This window comes from Piliocolobus tephrosceles, chromosome 5 (genome assembly GCF_002776525.5).
Source record: "Piliocolobus tephrosceles isolate RC106 chromosome 5, ASM277652v3, whole genome shotgun sequence".
Classification (NCBI taxonomy): Eukaryota; Metazoa; Chordata; class Mammalia; order Primates; family Cercopithecidae; genus Piliocolobus; species Piliocolobus tephrosceles.
In genome coordinates this window covers 123,337,044-123,357,078 of record NC_045438.1, presented here as the reverse complement: position 1 = coordinate 123,357,078, position 20,035 = coordinate 123,337,044, and the positions used below count along the sequence as shown (strand labels likewise).

The following is a 20,035-nucleotide window of genomic DNA, read 5'->3' as shown; positions in this document are numbered from 1 at the left end:
GTTACCATTTATTAAATGCTTATCATGTGTCAGGCATTGTTCTAATGAGTTTAACTCATACATTCCTGACAACAGCTCTATGAGATAGGTGGCATTATTATGGAAACCGATGGGCAGAGAGGTGGAATAACTCACGCAAGGTCCCACTTACTACTAGTAAGTGGTAAATACAGGAATTAAAGGCAGTTCTCCATAGCTCCATGGCCCTGTGTACTTACCATCAAGTACTCTTGGGAAGCTGAAATGTACTTTATTGTGGCTCAGCTTCCTCCTATTTCTGTATGTCACTTTCATTTATGCAGTTCTTTACCATTTACAAACCAAAGGCCTAAAACAATTCTAAAAGTGTGTATTTCACAGATGGAAGAAATCGATTCTTGGAGAAATGACTTGCTGGAGGCCATTTCACATTCAACTCACAGTTGACTGTGAGTTCTGGATTCTTAACAGGCAGTCACCTTCATCCCTATCAAGTTGGGCTTGTTGCCAACCGTCTAAGTGATATGTGTCCTGCAGGACTAATTTCTTTTTCTTCTGTCCGTTAGACATGATTTAGGATACTTAGAATATTTTCATAAAAGGGAGTTAGCATTAGGAATATCTGAATTATACTTTAAAATGCAATATAATCATTTAAATGATTAGATTCCAGTTATGTAAGGCAGGTATTTAAGGTAAAAACCACTTGCCAGACATCCTGTCTAATAATAATCTTATCAGCAGTTACTGTGGCTGAAGTGGTTTCCACCTAACTTAAGTCCGATTCTGTATTCCCTCAGCAAACGGCGCTCCTGTAAAAATTAAGGGGACCTCAGCCAATTAGGCCAGTTGGTATTAGGCTGTGTATATGTTTGGTTGTCCTGGGATTCCACTGTGCTTGTCCCAAAACATTTACTAGTGTAATCCTTTCAGAAATCAGAAAGCGCAGCTGAGTTGCACGTGTCTTAAGTTACCCTTGTGTTCAAGTGCTGAGTGACCACATGATTCTTTAATGTGAAACAAGTTGGGAGATGAAGTGGGCCTGGGGTGATGGTGACTGTGAGTGTGAGGGCGAATGGACCCTTAAGAAGCTCAGTGACTGTTGGTGAGCAGGAAGAATGACAGCAGGGTACCATCAGTGTGGGTGTGGAGGAGAGTGGGAATCTAGTGAGTTCTCAGGCTTCACAGCCAGTGTGGTCCTGCTCACTTGTAGGCAACTTGTGTCAAGGAACTGAAGTCACTGCATTCAAAGACAGATTGTTGGAAGTGGTTTTCTTTTACTTTGGTGGTGCAGTGTTGTAATTTCTGAAGTTCCTAGGAAGTTTTGTCCCATCCTCATCCTTTGAGATCTTTCAGGTAGGGCAGTTGGGTAAATTTGCTGCTGCCTTGCACATGTGTGAACAGGGAATCTCTGTATAGGAGGTTGCTAGTCACAATCCTTATTTTTAAAAAGGGCTCAAATCCTGTGTGTAAACACTGTTTCACATTGATTCTGCTCTGGCAGCCGCCTTATGAGGAAGAGTAGACTTTAGATACAGGCTGTGCTGGCTTTAAAGAATGAAGCTGCCTGGGATTCTGGGAAGGGCTGGTGGTCAACCCGTTATGTTGTTGCTTAGCCTGTTAGCTGTATCCACAGATGAGCTTCTTAAAGGTGCTCTGTTTGGATTTCTGTCTGTTGGCATTCCCTTATTAAGTGAAGATGATCTGACTTTATTATGCTTTTAGAAAAATAGAGAGGGTGATGTTCCTGGAAAAATTAACTTTTTGTTTCAAAAAGTTGTCTTTGTAATTTTCTTCTATCTGGGAATGTAAGATGCATAGTTAACATTTAGTTGTGATAAGAAGAGTTCATCTCCTATATAATGCTTCATTTTATCCTTCTTCCCCAAAACAGTTCCGTTTCTAGCCTGTCTTTAGGTCTCCATGCAGAGGAAGTCTTAGTTTCATTCTCCTGTTCTTTTCTAACACATCATCTTTCTCTTTTTGTTTTATATTTAGTTTTAGTTTTATATGTATAGTATATATACATATATGTGTATACGCACATGTATGCATACATATCCCCTTTATTAGTTGTTTAGGGTCCTTTTTTTGCCCCATTTTACCTTTTGTGATGGACTGTGGGCAAAAGGATCAGAATAGGAGATTAACGTTGAAGGAAATATTAACTTAAGGGGTAACCCAGCAGAGGGGCAAGTTAGGCATGCACTTTATACAAAGATGCCCTGGTGGTGTATTTTCACATTAAATAATGGATATGCACTCACGGCTTCACACAGAGAATTGGTGTACATTGATTATGCAGTGTTAATAGCAACAATAATATATTATAGATATGATCAGTCTAAAAAGTGTTTTCATTTTATATGCAAAAGTATTCCAGGAATAGAAGAACTGTATGGCACTACTCCCAGTTAGGGGCATCAGATTCTTTTTAGGGCTTTGTTTATTTTAATAAAGACTTACTTTTTAATGGTTTAAAACAATTGGTTTTAATAGACTTAAGAAGACAAGATTTAACAGAAGAGTCAGATTGTGAACCATATAGTGAATATGAAAACTGAGGTGCTAGGAGATTTCTGAAATCCTCAGAGCTGAAATTGGAAATCTGTGTCTTAGGAAGGTGAAACCTGACAGATAGTTTTAGGTGGGGAGTGGGTGAGGGTGTAGGGGGAAAGATTTAGAATGAGAAATGTTTGGAGCTATTGCCAGGGTGAATGATGGGAATGGAAAATGACTTTGGACGAGCATCTTTGAGGACCCAGTGAGGGTAGAGATCATGGGAAGAGCCAATTGGCACGATTATGTGATTCTCTCCCGCAGTGGTTGCAGTTTGTGACTAGGAGTGGGCTAGGCTGTGGTGGGCCGTCTGTCCCTGGGACTGGGTAGGACTCAGTACAAGACAGGGGAACAAGGAAGATGTTGAGCCACTTTCCCATGTGGGGGAATGCCCTGCGGATTGGTAGATAATAGTAAAGATGAAAGAACTTCCAAAGAGGATTTGACCCATTTTGACTGGGAAAATGAGCATCAGCCGAGTGGAAAGGTTAAGAGGGAATATCTGGGGAAATCTGAGTGTTTGTTCAGGTGGGAAGGAGAAGGAGTGTCATATGGAGAGGTTGAAGGTGGATGGGCACTCTTAGCCATCCTTCAGCCATTCCTCATATGACCGATGGAGGTCCCACACCTTGCCCTGTCTTCTCCAGTGCTCCAGCCTGACACTGCCTCTTGAGAACACAATCCTCTAGCTATGCCTGACCAGGTCAAGTAGGGGTCTACTAATGTTCTGTTAATATATCCCAAGTTTGTGTTAACTTTTTGTTATCCCATCACATTGTGGCTGTCAGTCAATGAAAAACTCTGCTCTTGGATCTGGCTCCCCCATCCTGTCTTGTAGTTGACAAAATGCAGCACTGTACTTTTGCTCTTATTTCGTTTCATCATGTTGCTTTCACCTCCTCTTTCCATCCTGTAGGGTTGTTTTATAGTTCTGATTCTTCTTGTGTTGTGTTGGGTTATTCCTCACAACAACTTTGTCTCATCTTGAAGCTTGGAAGGTCACTTCTAATCCTTCAAGACTTTGGTGAAGATGCTGGACAGAAATAAGACTATTGTGCCCTGGATTATGCCACCATATACCTCTGTCTAAACTGACCATGATCTATATATTAATGATCACTTTCTGGCAGTCTTTTTAACTAGCTATAAATTACTTAGGGATAAGGCATATATCTTGCCGAGGTCCAGATATGCAATAGACAGATGAGCTGCCTTCTAATCTATTGCTTTAGTAATTCTAGGAAACAGTTTTTTAGTGAACCCATTCTGCTTTCTGATAGTCACTGTGGGATCAAGTGTGAAAGTTCTTTGCACATTGGCTATTGAAAGTGTTGTTAGTGGGCTGCAAGCAAGTCAACACCAACAGTGGCTCCAAAACAACTTAGTTTCAGCAACTTAGATTTTACCAATAGCAATGCTGTTTTCAGAATAAGATAAATGGAATAAGGGAATGTAAAACCTAGTGTATTTTGTGTCATCAACTTTAAAGACATTATCTTCAAGTAATTTAACAGCTGTCATGTGGAGTAGTAATTCCAGAGAGCAAAACTAAGATTAGTAGTGATTGGAGTTATAGGGAGGCATATTTTAATCTAAGGAAGAACTCTTTAGACCCTGCTCCATCAAGAAGCAGCCCCTTGAGTACTAGGTACCTGCATTTTTGCCGTGTTAGGGGATATCATTTATCTTGGAGCAGAGACTTGAATTCATCTAAAGCAGCACACTGCTCTCCCTTATCTCCTTACCTCTCTTGGGCCTTAATTTCCTCTTACGCATGTTTGTTCTGCTCTTTCTATGTAAGATCATCCTTTTTGATAGGGAAGATTAAATCAAAATAGGGTTCGGTAATTTTCCTTTCTAAATTTCGTTAATAAAAATTATGCCCATTGTTCTTGATTTGGCACATAATCACATCACCTGGGGAGCTTGTTAAACATACAGATGCCCAGGCTCTATCCCTGAATTAGAAGGTGTGAGGTGGAGCTGGCTCAGTTCACTCCCAGCTGTAGGCCCAAGGCAGGCCTATTACTCAAGGCTCACCTTACCCATCTAGAACTCATCCTGATCCAGCCTGAGGTCATCTCAGGAGCCTCGCCCCCATGATCAGAGGTTGTGTGGAGGCAGCTAAGAGCCCGAAGCCTGAGTGCAGCCCCTGGACTCCACCCCTGTGTCCATTCCAGCTGCTGTTTTCTCTCCACACCCTTTCCTGCACGCCTGGTCCTAGACCGGACTTCTGCCCTGTTCCTGTTAGGATGCTGCCCGAGGAAGATTTTAAAAATGCATGTCTGATTATGTCATTCTATACCTAAACACCTTCTAAGGTGACCCATTGTACTTAGGATAAAGATTAAAATGTCTAGCATGGCCTAGCAGGGTCAGCACAGCCTGGCTCCTCCCTGCCTGCTCTCCATTCTCATCTCACACTATTTTGAACCTTTTTCACAGTGCTCCAAACACAGGCCTTCTATCAAGCCCATAAAAAAAAAATGATGCTGCCTTCTTCCCAGGAGCTGGACACAGGCCTGAAGCTCTCTTCACCTCCCCTACTCATCTTCTAGACTTCTGCTTGTCACTCATGTCTTGGCTTAATATTTACTACCTTAGAGAAGCTTTCCCTGATGCTCAATGTGGTTGGAGTTCCCCCACTGTACCTTTTTATGGTACCATGAACATCTCTTTTTTAGCATTTACCATCGTTATATGATTATTTGATTAGTGTCTGTCTCTCCTACCCAACTGTAAAACTCCATGGGACCAGGAATTATGTCATAAAACTCCATAGGACCAGGGAGTAGGTCTATTTTTATTCAACATTAATATTCTAAGTGCCTAGCACAATACCAGAGTAGATAGATACCTGATAGTTTTTTTTTTTTTTTTGAATGAATGAATGAATGACTGGGAGACAATTACTAGAACGATGGATATAATCATCCATGTGACATTAGGTATCACCATGCCTGGGCCCTCCTATAATACCCCAACTGCCATATCTGATTCCCTGGATGTTGACATCAGCCTGATTTGAACCTGAATTTACCACACCCAGTTCAATACTATGATTCGAACTAAGGGCCACTCTCCCTTGCCAGCATCACATCTCAGTAACATTTCAAGTTCTTGTCCCACCCTTTTGTATGTCATTTCCTTCTCCCTTCTGGCTTTACTATTGAGATTCAGGATATGCCAAGGCTGAGAGCCAGGACAGGTGTGACATGTGGTATAGCCCCTTTTTTCTTCTATTAGATTTTTTTTTAAACAAGAAATGCCCAGCCTTTTCTGTAAGACAGTTATGATCCCTATCCAGCAAAAGTTGGTGATAACTAAGAGCGCTTCTCATCACCTTGTCTTAACAATGCAACTTCCTTCTGGTTTTTCTTTAACATTTTATTATAGGATATGATATCTTAGGTTATACATATCATTTTTCATTCTCTTCCCTGCTTATTGTCTCCTAAGTTTACTAATTCTCTCTTCTCCCATTGTGTGTGTTGTAATTTAACCTATGGTCATGCCTGGTGTACCCTATGTAGCCTCCAGTTTTAACCAGTTTGATGCTTTTTTTTCCCTCAGATTTCCTTTTTTAGGTTCTGTCACACGGATCTGTCTCCTGCCAGATGATTCTGGGAGCCACCAGATCAGCTGGAGAAAGCCCTTGGTGGGGACAATAAGGGGGGTCCGTACCTTACTCTTGGGGCTTCTCAGTGGACATGAGCCAGATGCTCTGTGATGGCAGGTGCTGCACTGTCAGCTACCTTTCATAGCCACCCCAAGTCAGCTCTGCATGGCTTCAGTCATTTCTGATGCAGTTAGAGTCTCCAGAAAGGACTGAGGGTTGGGAGCTCACTCTTTTGAGTGGTTAGCATCATAGCATTTTGTAGCTGGAAAACATCTTAGAGATAACCCACTCCTTCCCATGTTACAGGTGAAAACAGTGAGACCCAGAGGCTGTAAATTATTGGTCCACGGCTGCACAGTTAGTGCTAGAGCCTCCAGTCCACGGCTCTTCCTATGCTTGGAAAAGGCCGTTTGTTTGCAAACGGTTTCCTGTTAGTCAAGAGAACCAGAAATGAGTGGAGAAAGCTCATTCTAAAACTCCAGTCTAGCTAACAGGGTTATTAGAAAAGATATAGAATGTAATGTTTCATAGTTAGTGTAGATTGTTTGGAAACGGGAATCTCTGTGTGTATGAAGTGTGAGTACATCTGTATTATGAATGACAGTAATATGACAGAAATAGTTTAAGATAGGAAATGGTAAATCTGCCCCTCTGTGTTAGGATGATTGGCCCTGGTAGTAATTAAGAGGCATAGTTCTAAGCTAGTAGACTCTGTGCATCATTTTCGACACCCCCGTTTTCTCAAGAAATATTTGAGGTTTACACAGCCTGATTTGAGTCCTGATTAGGGGGAAATGGGTGGAGGATAAGGGGTGAGATTGTGGGGATCTTTGTACCCTGTTGCCCCAGTATGGCAGGTATTCCCTGCAGACAGCTTTGGCAGAATCACTGGCTGTCGTGGTGTCGTGTTACACAGAAGCCTGCTGGCCACAGGAACAGGAAATAGCCTTTTGTGTGCGGGTTCAGGCTTTGCTGCCTTTGACTTGTTTCCTCCCGTCTGCATGAAGTTCAGCACCCTGTCCCTGGTGTGCCTTGTTGTGAGCAATTCCTAGGAAAGCAGATCCTCCTTCACACCCACACATGTTTAACCAAAGTGTTTACAGAAGGAGCCCTGCTAATAGCAGCTGCCTTGTTTCCAGCGTACCTTTGGGCTTTCAGAAAGCTCTCTGCCTGCTCTGCTGCCCCCACTCAAACTTACTCATTCAGAAGAAAATTGGACATGTTTTCCCGGAGTCAGTTCATTTTCCTGGGGTGCTTTTATTTTTTTTTCTTTTCTGCCCTCCTCCCTTCTTAGTATGACTCCAAGTGTTTAGGGTTCAATTATGCAGATGTGAAATTTGGCTTTTTAGTCATTTGAAAGTATGGAGACTCTTAGAGCCCATGACTCTTTAGCTATCACTGTAGGAAGTGCATGGCCACCCCCTTGTTGTTCCCCATACCAGTGATTGTGCTTCAGAAGCTGTGGTCCTGCTCAAAGACGACAGCTTGCTTTCCTCATCTCCACAGGTTTACATAAATGGTTGTGTCCATCTTTGTCTGATGAAAGACAACTTGAGACAGATGAACCATCCCTCTCCCAATTAGCATTTTTGAGCACCCCCTGGATACGGTTGCCTTCTGTACTTTTATGTTTTGTGGTTTACAGAATGGAAAGCAGATGCAACCACTCTCCGAGAAGTCTAAGCTGAAGGAACACCACCCTAGAAGGAGAACTTATAAAATCGATTCTGACATTGGTGCTCCATGGTTCCTTTCCATCTTTAGAGCGTTTTTAAAAACACCATTCTGTGCTTGTGACAGACTTTGCCCCTCGGCTGAAACACATGATGAAGGGATTCCTTATGTCAGATGACTGGCTCCTTTTTACGGCTTTCAATGGCTTCTACCTGAGACAGAAAAAGGGAAATTAGCCCGAACTCTTAAAAGCTAGATTTGGTCTACTCTCATGGAGGAAACCATGATTGCTTCTGAAAGTGTGTTGTTGCAGATCTGAGGTGTCCAATAAATAGCCTTCCCCTTATTCCTGGTGGTGGTTCTTAGTGTGCTTTCTCTGCCCTGGGGACCCCTTTCTCCCTGGGTTCATCCTCAGGGTCTGCAGGAGCAGCCCTGGTCCTCTGCTTCATTCTCTTCTCTTGCATGTAGTCATTTTGATTAATCACGTCCTGCCTGTGAGTACAGCAGACCCAACAGATAGGAAAGACCTGATTTTCTCTCTCAAGTTTATGTTACAGGTCAGATTTAATTACCACTTCCCTCTAAGACCCCCTGTTTTAGGTGACAGGAGAGAAGTTGGTGGAGAAATAGGAATGGAGTTATCTTTAGTGATATTTTATGCCTCGAGTGTGCGCACAAAAACCCAACACCAGAGGGTTGTTCATATATCGTATCCATATAAAAACGTATGTCAATTTGTTGAATTTCTCTAATATAGTAATTAAAATAATATTGATACTGTTTCTGAAGGTTGCCATATAAAAAGAATGAATTATAGTTTTTAAAAAACATAAAAATATTTAAAGTTCAACAACAGTTTTGTTGTTGTTGAGACAAAGTCTTGTTCTATCACCCAAGCTGGAGTACAGTGGCATGACTCAGTGCCTCCCAGGCTCAAGTGATCCTCCCTTCTCAGCCTCCAGAGTAGCTGGGACCACAGGTGTATGTCACCACACCCGGATAATTTTTGTATTTTTTTGTAGAGGCGGGGTTTCACCATCTCTATAAAAGCCTGTTACCCAGGCCAGTCTCCAACTCGTGGGCTCAAGTGATCCACCCACCTTGGCCTTCCAAAGTACTGGGATTCCAGGCCTGAGCCACCGTACCTGGCAACAGCTTTCATTTTTTGTTGTTGTTGTTGAACCTTTCTGTGAGATAGCATTGATTTAGTCCCTGAAAACTTGTAGGTAGTTTATGGCCTTGAGGTGACACCATGACTGACCTATAACTGCAGTCAAGGCCATGATTAAAAGTCAAGGATATTTGTGTTTATGCTGGAGTGTTAGGACATGGTTCTTCCCTCCATATTGCTGCAGACTTGAAAAGACACACCATCCAATATAACTCTGGGTGGGGCAGAGTGACGGATGGATTATCCTTGCTCTGTGGGACCTGAGGCTGAGATAAAGACAGTTTCTTGTTTGTCATTAATTAGTATGTTTGTCTCAGAGCTAGGCCTTGTATCTTTCCTGTTAGTAACTTTAGGATTGATTGGTGATGCCTGAAAAACATCTATCACCTGTTCTGACTCATCCAATTTGAGAGTAAATCTCAGAAGTCTCAGGTTTCTTCAGGAAGTTGAGTTCAGAAATTGTTTATGAGATCAGGTTAAGGTGACTTTTCTCTACTATAAGCATTAATAATTGTCCATAAAAAGCAAATATGTTGTAATCATGTATTTATGACAGGATTATATTTTCTTGGTGATTGAGCATTTAGGAAGTGAAGATATTTTACAGCCATTTTTTCCCACTAAAAGATTGAAAAGGTTAAAGTATATGGTATTTGAAAATACACTTAAAAAATTAGGATTTCTCTGGGAAGAAACCAAAACTTAAGAAGGAACACGATTAAGGTTAAGTCATTGTAAAAGGATATCAACATGACTAACACAGACATATATGCTCCAAATTGTGAACTACACACTACAGGAAGCTCTCCTAAAAATTGTACTCTGCCAGAAAAAGAGGTCAAGGGCTAGAAACGAACACAAAATGAAGGTTCAGTAAAGGTAGAGTCTTTAACTGTGGGAAACATTTATTAGGTTCTTTCCATATGCTAAACTCTATATTATATTATCTCATTGAATCATCAGACAACTTTATGAAGGAGGTATTCTTATTTACCCCCATTTTATAGATGAGGAAACTTTAATCTTAGATATGTAATTTGTCCAATCACACAGTCTGGAAATGGTGGAGCTTGGATTGGTAATCACTCATTCACAAGGTATTAGAGAAGGCATGGGGGTGTTTGGAGACCATTGCTTTTTTTTTTTTTTTTTTTTTTTTTTTTTGAGACGGAGTCTCGCTCTGTTGCCCAGACTGGAGTGCAGTGGCATGATCTTGGCTCACTGCAAGCTCCGCCTCCTGGGTTCAAGCCATTCTTCTGACTCAGCCTCCCAAGTAGCTGGGACTACAGGTGCCTGCCACCACGCCCGGCTAATTTTTTGTATTTTTAGTAGAGACGGGGTTTCACCGTGTTAGCCAGGATGGTCTCGACCTCCTGACCTTGTGATCTGCCCGTCTCGGCCTCCCAAAGTGCTGGGATTACAAGCATGAGCCACCGTGCCTGGCCTGCTTTTTTTTTTAAAGGTTGCTGTCCTCTTTAAACTTTTTTTTTTATACCAGATCTAGTGAACCGCATATGGCAGTTCTTATATTTCCTTTTTTTTTTTTTTTTTTTGGAGATGGCATCTTGCCCTTGTTGCCCAGGCTGGAGTGCAATGGTGTGATTTTGGCTCACCACAACCTCCGCCTCCTGGGTTCAAGCGGTTCTCCTGCCTCAGCCTCCTAAGTAGCTGGGATTACAGGCATGCACCACCACACCCAAGTAATTTTGTATTTTTAGTAGAGATGGGGTTTTTCCATGTTGTTCAGGCTGGTCTCGAACTCCCGACCTCAGGTGATCCGCCTGCCTTGGCCTCCTAAAGTGGTGGGATTACAGGTGTGAGCCACCGCACCCAGCCTATTTTATTTTTCTTTAGTAACTCTTTCTTTAAATCATTATCATAGACTCTTAGGACAGTGACCTTGAAAGAGACTCTAGCCTATCCTCTGAGAGACAGAAAAACAAAGATAGAGCTTCTCACTTGTTTAGGGATAGTGAGAAGTTATTTTTCTTAATCTTGGATATTTGGAAAGGCCTCCACTAAAAGCAAAACTATCCTCTAATAGACTTTTCTAGTATATATTCTGGCAGTCAGGATGTAAAACCTAAAACGTCAATGATATAAACCTCTTTGGTAGCCTAAGGAGAAATTAGAGAATTACTAAGTATGACTTAATTTTAATATTTTATTATTCACTCAAGCCACCCTGAAAAGTTCATTCAGTAGTTGTTTATTGAGTACTGTGTGCCAGGCATTATACTTAATTATGCTGAATCTGATCTCGGAAGTCTTTAAGAATAACAACATGAGACAAACCCAGCTACCCTAGGTAGCACAGAGTCATATTTTAATATTTATTTTTAATAACGATGATGATTTTCCATTTACCGTATATTATTTAATCTTCAGTCTGAGGATTCAACTCTTGAGATAGTATTATCATCTCCATTTTGCAGACGAGGAAATTAAAGCTCAGTAATGTTGAGAAACACAGCCCAGGTCACAAGGCCCAGGCAGGGCCTTCACCATGTGAGCTCCTAAAGAGAGTCAAAATAGTTTCCCTATAGTACTTTATAGTTATCAAAATGCTTTTACTTGCATTATCTCATCTCTTTTTCCAAAAATGAGAGTAGTTATTATTGTACTCATTATATAGATAGCACTTGTATTTATTTTATACTTAATATGTGCTAAGAGTGCCAGGTACCATATTAGGTATGGCCTAGTTCATGTAATGCTCACAAAAACCCTAGTAAGTATCATTATTCGCATTTTATAGATGAGCCACCAAGGCCTAAAAGTTTAAGTGATTTGCTCAGCACAGCAGGGAGGTGTAACTGAAGCCTAGGCTTGTCTGCACAGCCAGGATGCATGACCGCTTTGCTATATTCACTGTTCTGTGTTATGCTGCCTCATTTTCCAGATGAGGAAACTGAGATTCAGAGTTAGCTAACCCAGATGAGGTCATACAGCTTATCAATAGCGGAGCTGACACGCCAACTCAGATCCTGTCACTAGAAAGGCCTCTTGTTTCCCACTGTGCTGAGCCGCCTTTCTGCACAAGGAGAACTGTAAGACTGTATCTTACCTCCAAGTTGAGTACCCTAATTCCTTTTCGTCATTTTTTACAGTTCTTTGCATTTGTTCTCGTTTTTAGGCAGGGGGCCCTAGACGGATGACTCGTTACAGGAGAGGAATGGTATAGGTTAAACTACTTGCTCAGGAAGTCATCTGGGGAAGTTAGATGAGAACTCAAATCCAAATTTGAGTCCTGTGTGCCCAGCTTACTTAGCTATGTGGTTCTCAACCATTTTGTCTTTTGAAAATGTTGCTTGAGAGAAGGACTTGCCCTTGCGAGATTGTTTTCCTGTGCTGTAAGGAATGAATCTTTTTCCATCTGAAGATCATTTACCGTTTCTCTGAATAGTGAATTACATTAATGGTGTAAGGCAAGGAAGTATGTCAATATCGGATATATAACAAGGACCAGTCACTCGGATTTGAAATGTTGCCAATCTCTACGATCTCAGCCTTGAGAATTTTAAGGCACAGAAGTCCGTTACTTTAATGATCAATTATCCTTTAGATTTCTGAAGGAAAAGTTTGTTAACCGTTTATAGTACTACTCTTTTATTCAAATTGCAAACTCAGGTAAATGCTCCTTAAAATGGAATTGGATGACATTTTTCTGTATCTCTGTCAATGTCAGTAAACAGCAGGTAAATATCCAGATGTGTTTAACTATTTTGACTCAAAGAAGTATGTCCTATTTAAACAGTCTTTAAATAAATTGTTTCTGAATTGAACAAATAAACAAGAAATAGCTGAACTAAACTGCTTTGACTGTATAGAAAAACTGAGAGGTTTTAACAGACGAATCATCTCAAAAATCCACATCTTATACTCATTTTTACTTGTAGAGATAAACTTGAATTAACTCTTCAAGGATATTAATAGCTTTTATTTTCAAAGAATAATAGGTGATGTGTGGGGATAATTTGAAACCTATCCAAGTGTATTAACTCCAGTCCAGATATGTTTGAAACATGGAACTATCCCTATGTTACCCAGAGGTTTTTCTTTAATATATATGTGTGTGTGTGTGTATATATATATATATATATATATATATATATATATATATGTAAGAATTAATGCCTATTAAGTATCTTTTGTGCTCGTTTTCTCTCAATAGTGTTCTCATATAATTTTCACATCCTTGTGATTCAGGTATTATTGCTGCCCCTCCTTCCTCACCTTTTACAGATGAGGAAACTGAGGCTCAGAGTGACTAATGAAGCCAAGGTTACACAGAAACTAGAAGTCTCAGAACTTGGACCTAATTCTGAACATTCCAAAATCCATGCATATTCTAAGATACCAAGCTATCTTGTGAATAGCCTGGTCTATTAGAATTTTAAAAATTAACATAATTTAAAAATTAGCATAAAAACATGTTGAGAAATTTGCTTATGATTTTGTTTGATTAGCCCTCAAGTAAGATCAAAAGAGTTTGAAATACATACTTTTTTTGCTTTGGAAACACAGCACATTTACCTTTTTTTCTGTATGTAAGCAAAAGGTTTTTTAATAAATCTATGTGGCCTTGAGTTTGTACCTCCAAGAAATTCCTAGAGATACATCAAAAAATATTGTTAATATTCAGTAATTAACCCTAACCAGCTGACTGCCCATTAGTTTTATTATTACAGTGACTGTAGGTAACACTAGGCCAAATTCCAGACATGTGACGTCTTTTAAACAGATTCCAATGGGATTAAAAACGTTTCCCCATTCTCCTGTTTTGGGCCATTTTCTTACTGTCAGAAACTATTGTGCTTAGCATTGAAACTGGCTGGTGATGAGACTTTTCAGTTCTTAATGGTAGTTGACTTTGAAATTAAATTTTGTCTTTTTCTTCCGGTTTATTTTCTGGTTTAGCTTTAGCATGAGAGTAACGTAACTGGCTCCCCTCCTTCCTGTTCATCTTACGTGCTGCCCCTCCATTCTCATTCCTGCCATTATTCCCTTCACCCCATGCTAGAAAGGGCCATTCCATTGACCTGCCTGAAAAGAAAGTGCCCTGAGATGAAATCTTGGAGTCATTCACTTTAAAACCAAAAAGCATGTCTGAAAGATAGTAAGTAGCTGGATATGCAGCAGCGAAAGGCACAGTCTACATATTTTTTAACCAAGTAGATTGTTCAGAAAATATTCTAACTTAAAAAAAAGTTATCCACGTTCACTGGAGGAATATTAGAGAATACAGAAAGTAAGTATAATTCCACTTTGTAAAGAAAACCAAAGCAGATTGTTTTCTAAATGACTATTAGACTTTCCAAATAGAAATATTTAGAAGAGAGAGACAAATTGTCCTTATGCATCATCCATTTTGTTGCTTTCATTGAGACTCAAAGTCTAGAAAGCTTTGTGCTATTCAAGGCTTGAAAGGATGGGGTTATAAGAGATAAATAGCCATTCCTTATTTATTTTGTATATATAAACCATGTTTTTCTCTCTCTCTTTTTCTGCCTTTTCCTTTCTAAGTTTTGGGTTGCATGTTTCTAAGGCTGCAATGGTTGCTATTCTAAAGATTTTTCTTCTTCTTTTTCCCAGACCCCAGGCAGGCACAGTCTTCCCCGCCGTGGTCCTATGACCAGTCTTACCCCTCCTACCTGAGCCAGATGACGTCCCCGTCCATCCATTCTACCACCCCGCTGTCTTCCACACGGGGCACTGGGCTTCCTGCCATCACCGATGTGCCTAGGCGCATTTCAGGTAAAGACTGCGCTTTAACTAAAACTCCATCCCTGCATAGGGGTCGGGGGGAGTGGGATGGGCTGAGCCTGTGTCATCCATGCTCACAGTGACTCTCTGTTAGAGACATGTGGACAAGGGAATGACAACTGGCAAATTAAATCTTCTGAATTATGGGGTTATCAAACACTCAAACATTTTAAGTCGAGAGACTGAAAATCTGCCAGAGATGGCATACTTTTAAGATGGTATTTAATGCCGCCCAATTAGTGTCCTGCTGAATTGTATCCCATTTGGTGGGAACTGTCTCATAACTAGGGCCTTTTCCTGAGGGTCTTATGCCAGGCCTTCCTCTGCTTGTGTTCCTTTCTTTTCCTAACATCTACCTATAAACCAGATTGATGGCACAGCCCTCCATTCCTAAAGGCTTGTAAGTCCCAGGAGTCCAAGCTAGTCAGTTCCAAGAGAGAGCACCTGCAAACTTAGGATCTTTGTCAGAAACTAGTCATTCGAAGTGCCGTGAGGCCTGGAAGAGTCTTAAAAGGCAGTGCATGGCCTCTGAGTGGCTAACTCAAGAAGGAGGCAGCCTTTCTGTGAAGCATAATGCGTGCTGCTGTCACTTGCAGCCCGGCAGCCCAGTGCTCACAATTCCTCTGTTCCAAAGGCCCTACAGAAATGTGTGGCCCATGGGGGGAGTGTGTGTGACAAATGACCTGGCTGCCCCTCTATCCTGGAGAATTCATCACAGAGAGCCAGAAAGTGTTCACGAAGACTCCCAACTGACAAGTAGAGAAAAGTTAAAGGCCCTTAGCTGACTGTATGAGTCCCGCGAATAAGAAAAGAAACCTCTTGGTCCACCCTGACATATGAGCTGCAAACATTGTCCCCACTCAATGACGTACGTCCACAGAGGCATATACCCCATTGGATCCCACGTTTGCCAGATACTCTTCTCAGCGTTCGGGCCCCTGCACCTGTTTGACTCCTGGCCAGGTTAATGCCTTTCTTTCTTTCTCTTTGTGTTTCTGTCTGTTTCTCTCCCTCTCTCATTTTCTGCAAAGCTCGAAGCCGTTACTCACTCCGCTGAGTTGCATCACTGACAAGCTGAAGCTCCACCAGCAGGCTTGCGGGTTTTGATTAGTTCAGACTCCTTTATTTCTTTCAACTTGGGAGGAGGGAAGGCTTTGTTTCTCAAGCAAATAGCAGGAAAGGGCTCTCTGGTCCTAGTGCCTCACATTTTCTGCAGCAGATGGACTCCCATGGGGGTGAGTAGGGAAAGAAGAGGGGTGGAGGGAGAACTGCCAGGTTTTTTGGGAAACCATGTTACCACTTTTCATTGTGACTGCTGTTATCATTTTTACGAATCACATAGTATGTATTGGGAAATTGTATAGAGTATAGAATTTTAGTTATCATTTCCCTTGCCTGGAATCACCGTCGCCTTTAGGCAAACATTAATTAAAGATAACGGGAAAGGATGAGTAAGGCACAGTGGGGATAACGAAGGCTGATGTGGGATTAAAGGCACAGTGTTGGTGGTGTTAAGTTAGTTCTGGTTATTCCTTCTACATTTCATACTGAGAGTCTGTTTTGTTTTACATAGGGCCAAAAGGACACTTTGACAGAATAGACTTATGCAAACTTGCTTCTGTTTGGGGTCTCCTGGGGCTTCCATCTGCCCAACCCACTGTGGCTGAAGCAGATTTTGCTATTTTTTTCTCTAGCAGTACCTAGAGGAAAAAAACCTCAGGGAGTAATGTTAGCATTAGAGACACTTACCTATAGCAGTTTCCTACTGAGGTATATTCCTGTGAGTTCATCAGGAAAGCCATTGAAAATGACATCGGAAAAATGCTGCATAAACGAGTAGTCATCATTGTTTATCATGTACATGTGTAATGGAAAACAGCCAGATTATTTCAAGTTACTTTACTGAGGGTTACTTAAAACATTTCCACAAAATGGTACCTTTCCCATTTCACAGAGAAGGAGGCAGGAGCAGAAACTGGTTAATTTTCCAGCCATATATCTATCTTAGGCCAAAAGTAGGAGTGAGCCTCTGGTTTAAACTGGTTTATACTGAGTTTAGTCCAGTTTTTTCCTCTAACCCTTAACATTTCTGGAGTTGTTACTGGTAAAGTAACATGGTGCCAGGGTGGGAGGTTCTGTATAAACAGTAAAGAGAACAGAAAATCCCTCTTGTCAGCATGTAGGTAGGGAAACAGGAAGAAACAACTAGACGTGGACTGTCAGGGAACTGGAGGAGCACTGACTTACCTGACCTTGCCCTGGGCTGCAGGACTGTGCCTGCACACCCAAGCGCTGCCTGGTGGACTCAGGGACCATGTCATCGGAGTGTGCACCATTTCTAATTTCCTGGGGACTAGTCCTGGGCGCCTTCTTGGGGAAACCTGTCTCATAAGTTCCCAGGTACCAAGTTAGACAATGTATAGTTATGATTCCTCTCAACATCTAAAGCCAGTGTCTAAGTCCATGACCTAGAGGCTCCTACATGTGAGACTTAAGCATGAGGGCTTTTTAAATTTGGGTTTTTTTTGTGTGTGTGTGTGCTTTAGTAAATAAAGCCCTTTGGATTGAGTCCATTCCTGTGTCTTTAGTCTTCATAGTGCTCTGTGCCAAATAATGCTGTTTCCACATAACACGGACAGCTAAAAATATTAACGTCTATCGCTGTCTGCAGGCAGTCCCGTGGTCTCTTTTTGAGACGCTTTGCAGAACAGTTTATGTTTTTGTGTGCATTGATCAATTTTCATCTCCATATCTAAAGGGATACATAAAATATTCTCATATGATTTTGGGTGAGAAAGAATAAAATTCTTCACTTCACAGTAGGATTGGATGTTCAGACCCAGGTTTGAATCCCAGCTCATACATATATCAGGCAACTTCTTACTTTTCTGAAACTTAGTTTTATTATTTGTAAAATAGGCATACAATACTCATCTTCAGGGTTGGTGTGAAGATTAAGTGAGATACTTTATATAAAGTGTTTAGAACTGGCCTGGCACATGATATGTGCCAAATAGATTGTAGCTGATATTATGAAGCTAAAATTGTTTTGTAAAAATTGTATATCCATAGGTAATTTGCAGGCAAGTCTTGTTAAGTGAGTCAAATTAGATTAGATAAAAATCTAAACTTTTAAAGGGAACTTTTCCTTCACAAAATGGATCATCACAGAGCGTATTTAAAACAAAGCCCTTAGATTATCTAAATATTTAAATAAGTTAATACTCACATGGCATTCACAAAGCACTTAATGCAGTGCCTAGCACATAGAACTACTCAGATGTTTCCTATTATTATTATTATTCCGTAGATTTAAAATAAACATTTACAGAGCAAAAAGCAATTGGGAACCGTTCACAAAAAAGTCAATAGGGCATTAAGAGAAAGCAACGATTCAATTATGGCAGACAATAGAAAGTGCTGAGTTATACCTAAATTAACTAGGCATGCTAATGCTGTGTTCCAAGGGATCATAGGAATAAAAATAACCAGAAAGATCCACCAGAAAGAACTATTCCTAAAGAAATTCCGTTTTCTCCTAAAAGACCATTCTAAAGAAAGACCATGATTTAATCTACCTGAAGACTCTCAGAGAATTCAATATTTCACCTTTCTTTATTAGTATCCTTTCTTCTGAGTAATTTTCAAGTGTGGCTACAATTCTAGAAGTTAATAAATGACAATAATCACAGTGATATTATATTAGATAGTCCTTAGTTTTCCTCAGACCATTTTGGGAAGCAAGGTAGTAAAAAATTAGATAAAATGATAAAGATATGTTACCTACAATCTTTACTGCAGAGAGAGGTATAATACTAGATGTCTTCAAGTTCAGAGGTACACAATACAATGATTCAGGAAATATTTCCTTAACATTAGGCAGCCTTAAATATTGTAATGGAACAACAAGAGCACGTGTAAGTTTATAATTGAATGAGAAGTTATTGCCATGTAATCAACTAACAGGTGTACATTATGGTAATGAGTGTGAATCATATTCAGTTGAATTGTAAAAGTCAGCACTAGTCTCAGAAATCAGTCTAGCGATGTTTCAGTGCAGAAGCCACCTCCTTCCCTACCATACTTACTTTGATAAGTATGGCCTCGTCATATAATAATCTGTATTTAAGTGGTACTTCTATCCCCAGGTGATTTTATACGTTATCTCACTTTATCCTACATGTTTCTAAAAGATGATTCACTACACAGAGGTGGCCAAAGTTATTTCTCATTGATTCTAGTCAAGGGCAAGGTGTGACAAGGCAAGGACCAGCATGCCTTACATGTCTCGAACCACCGCATGTCTTTATAATTGCAGTCTTATCACCCACGGCAGTTTTGATCTTCAAAGCACTTACGAGGCTTGACACAAATATTATAATTACATTTCTGGAAGTCATTACAAAATACGATGTAAATAAATAATTGCTGACTTTCAAAATGTATTTTGTACAATTATCCTGCTGTGGAAAGAAGCACAACTCTTTCTTGAGGTTGATTGTTGGACTCGTGGGTCAGTGTATGAGTCTCCTAGAGAGCCTACACAGGCTCTTTTTCTTCACTGCAAATAACTCCTCCACTATCCCACTCATTTGAGTGATGTAGCTTAGATTAACCTAAGTCTGTACCACTCTTTGGCATGCATGAGGTAGAAGGGATTTATAGCTTTCTGATGCTTTCTGGAGGGTTTTTTTAGAGACTTAGGATATGTTAGTTAAAGATGCACAGGTAAGATGCATCTTATTCATAGATGTTGGCTGCCTCAGTTACTCTGAAAGAGGTCACTACAGATTTTTTTTTTTTTTTTTAAAGAGACAGGATCTTGCTCTATTGCCCAGAATGGGATGGAGAGGCGTGATCATAGCTCACTGCAGCCTTGAATTCCTGAGCCTAAACAATTCCCCCATCTCAGCCTCCTGAGTAGCTGGGACTAAAGGCACGCACCACCTTGCCAGGTCAATATTTTTTGTAGGGACAGGAGCTCACTATGTTGCCTGGGCTAGTCTCGAACTCCTGGCCTCAAGTGATCCTCTTGCCTTGGCCTCCCAAAGTGCTGGGATTACAGACATGAGCCACCTCTCCCTGTTTGCCACTACAGATTGTATGAAAGACTTTTCTCCGCATTTATGGGGTTTTTATTTGTTGTTGTTGTTAAGATAGGACAGAGCTAATCTTTCTGTAAGATTTTTTTTTTCTTCTGCTTGGGAAAATAGTCTTGAATCTCTTATTTCAGAATATGTAAATATTAACACTTTCCACTTACTCAA

General features: G+C 40.6%; 1 protein-coding gene across 2 annotated transcripts in view; it reads left to right on the top strand.

Annotated features, from left to right (window-relative positions):
• RUNX2 (RUNX family transcription factor 2) overlaps positions 1–20,035 on the top strand; it is a 128,492-nt gene that overhangs the window by 75,451 nt on the left and 33,006 nt on the right. For both annotated transcript variants that reach the window (XM_023212946.3, XM_023212945.3), the window contains exon 5: positions 14,598–14,759. In XM_023212946.3, the coding sequence (XP_023068714.1) occupies positions 14,598–14,759 (162 nt within the window). The remainder of the gene's footprint in view (positions 1–14,597; positions 14,760–20,035) is intronic.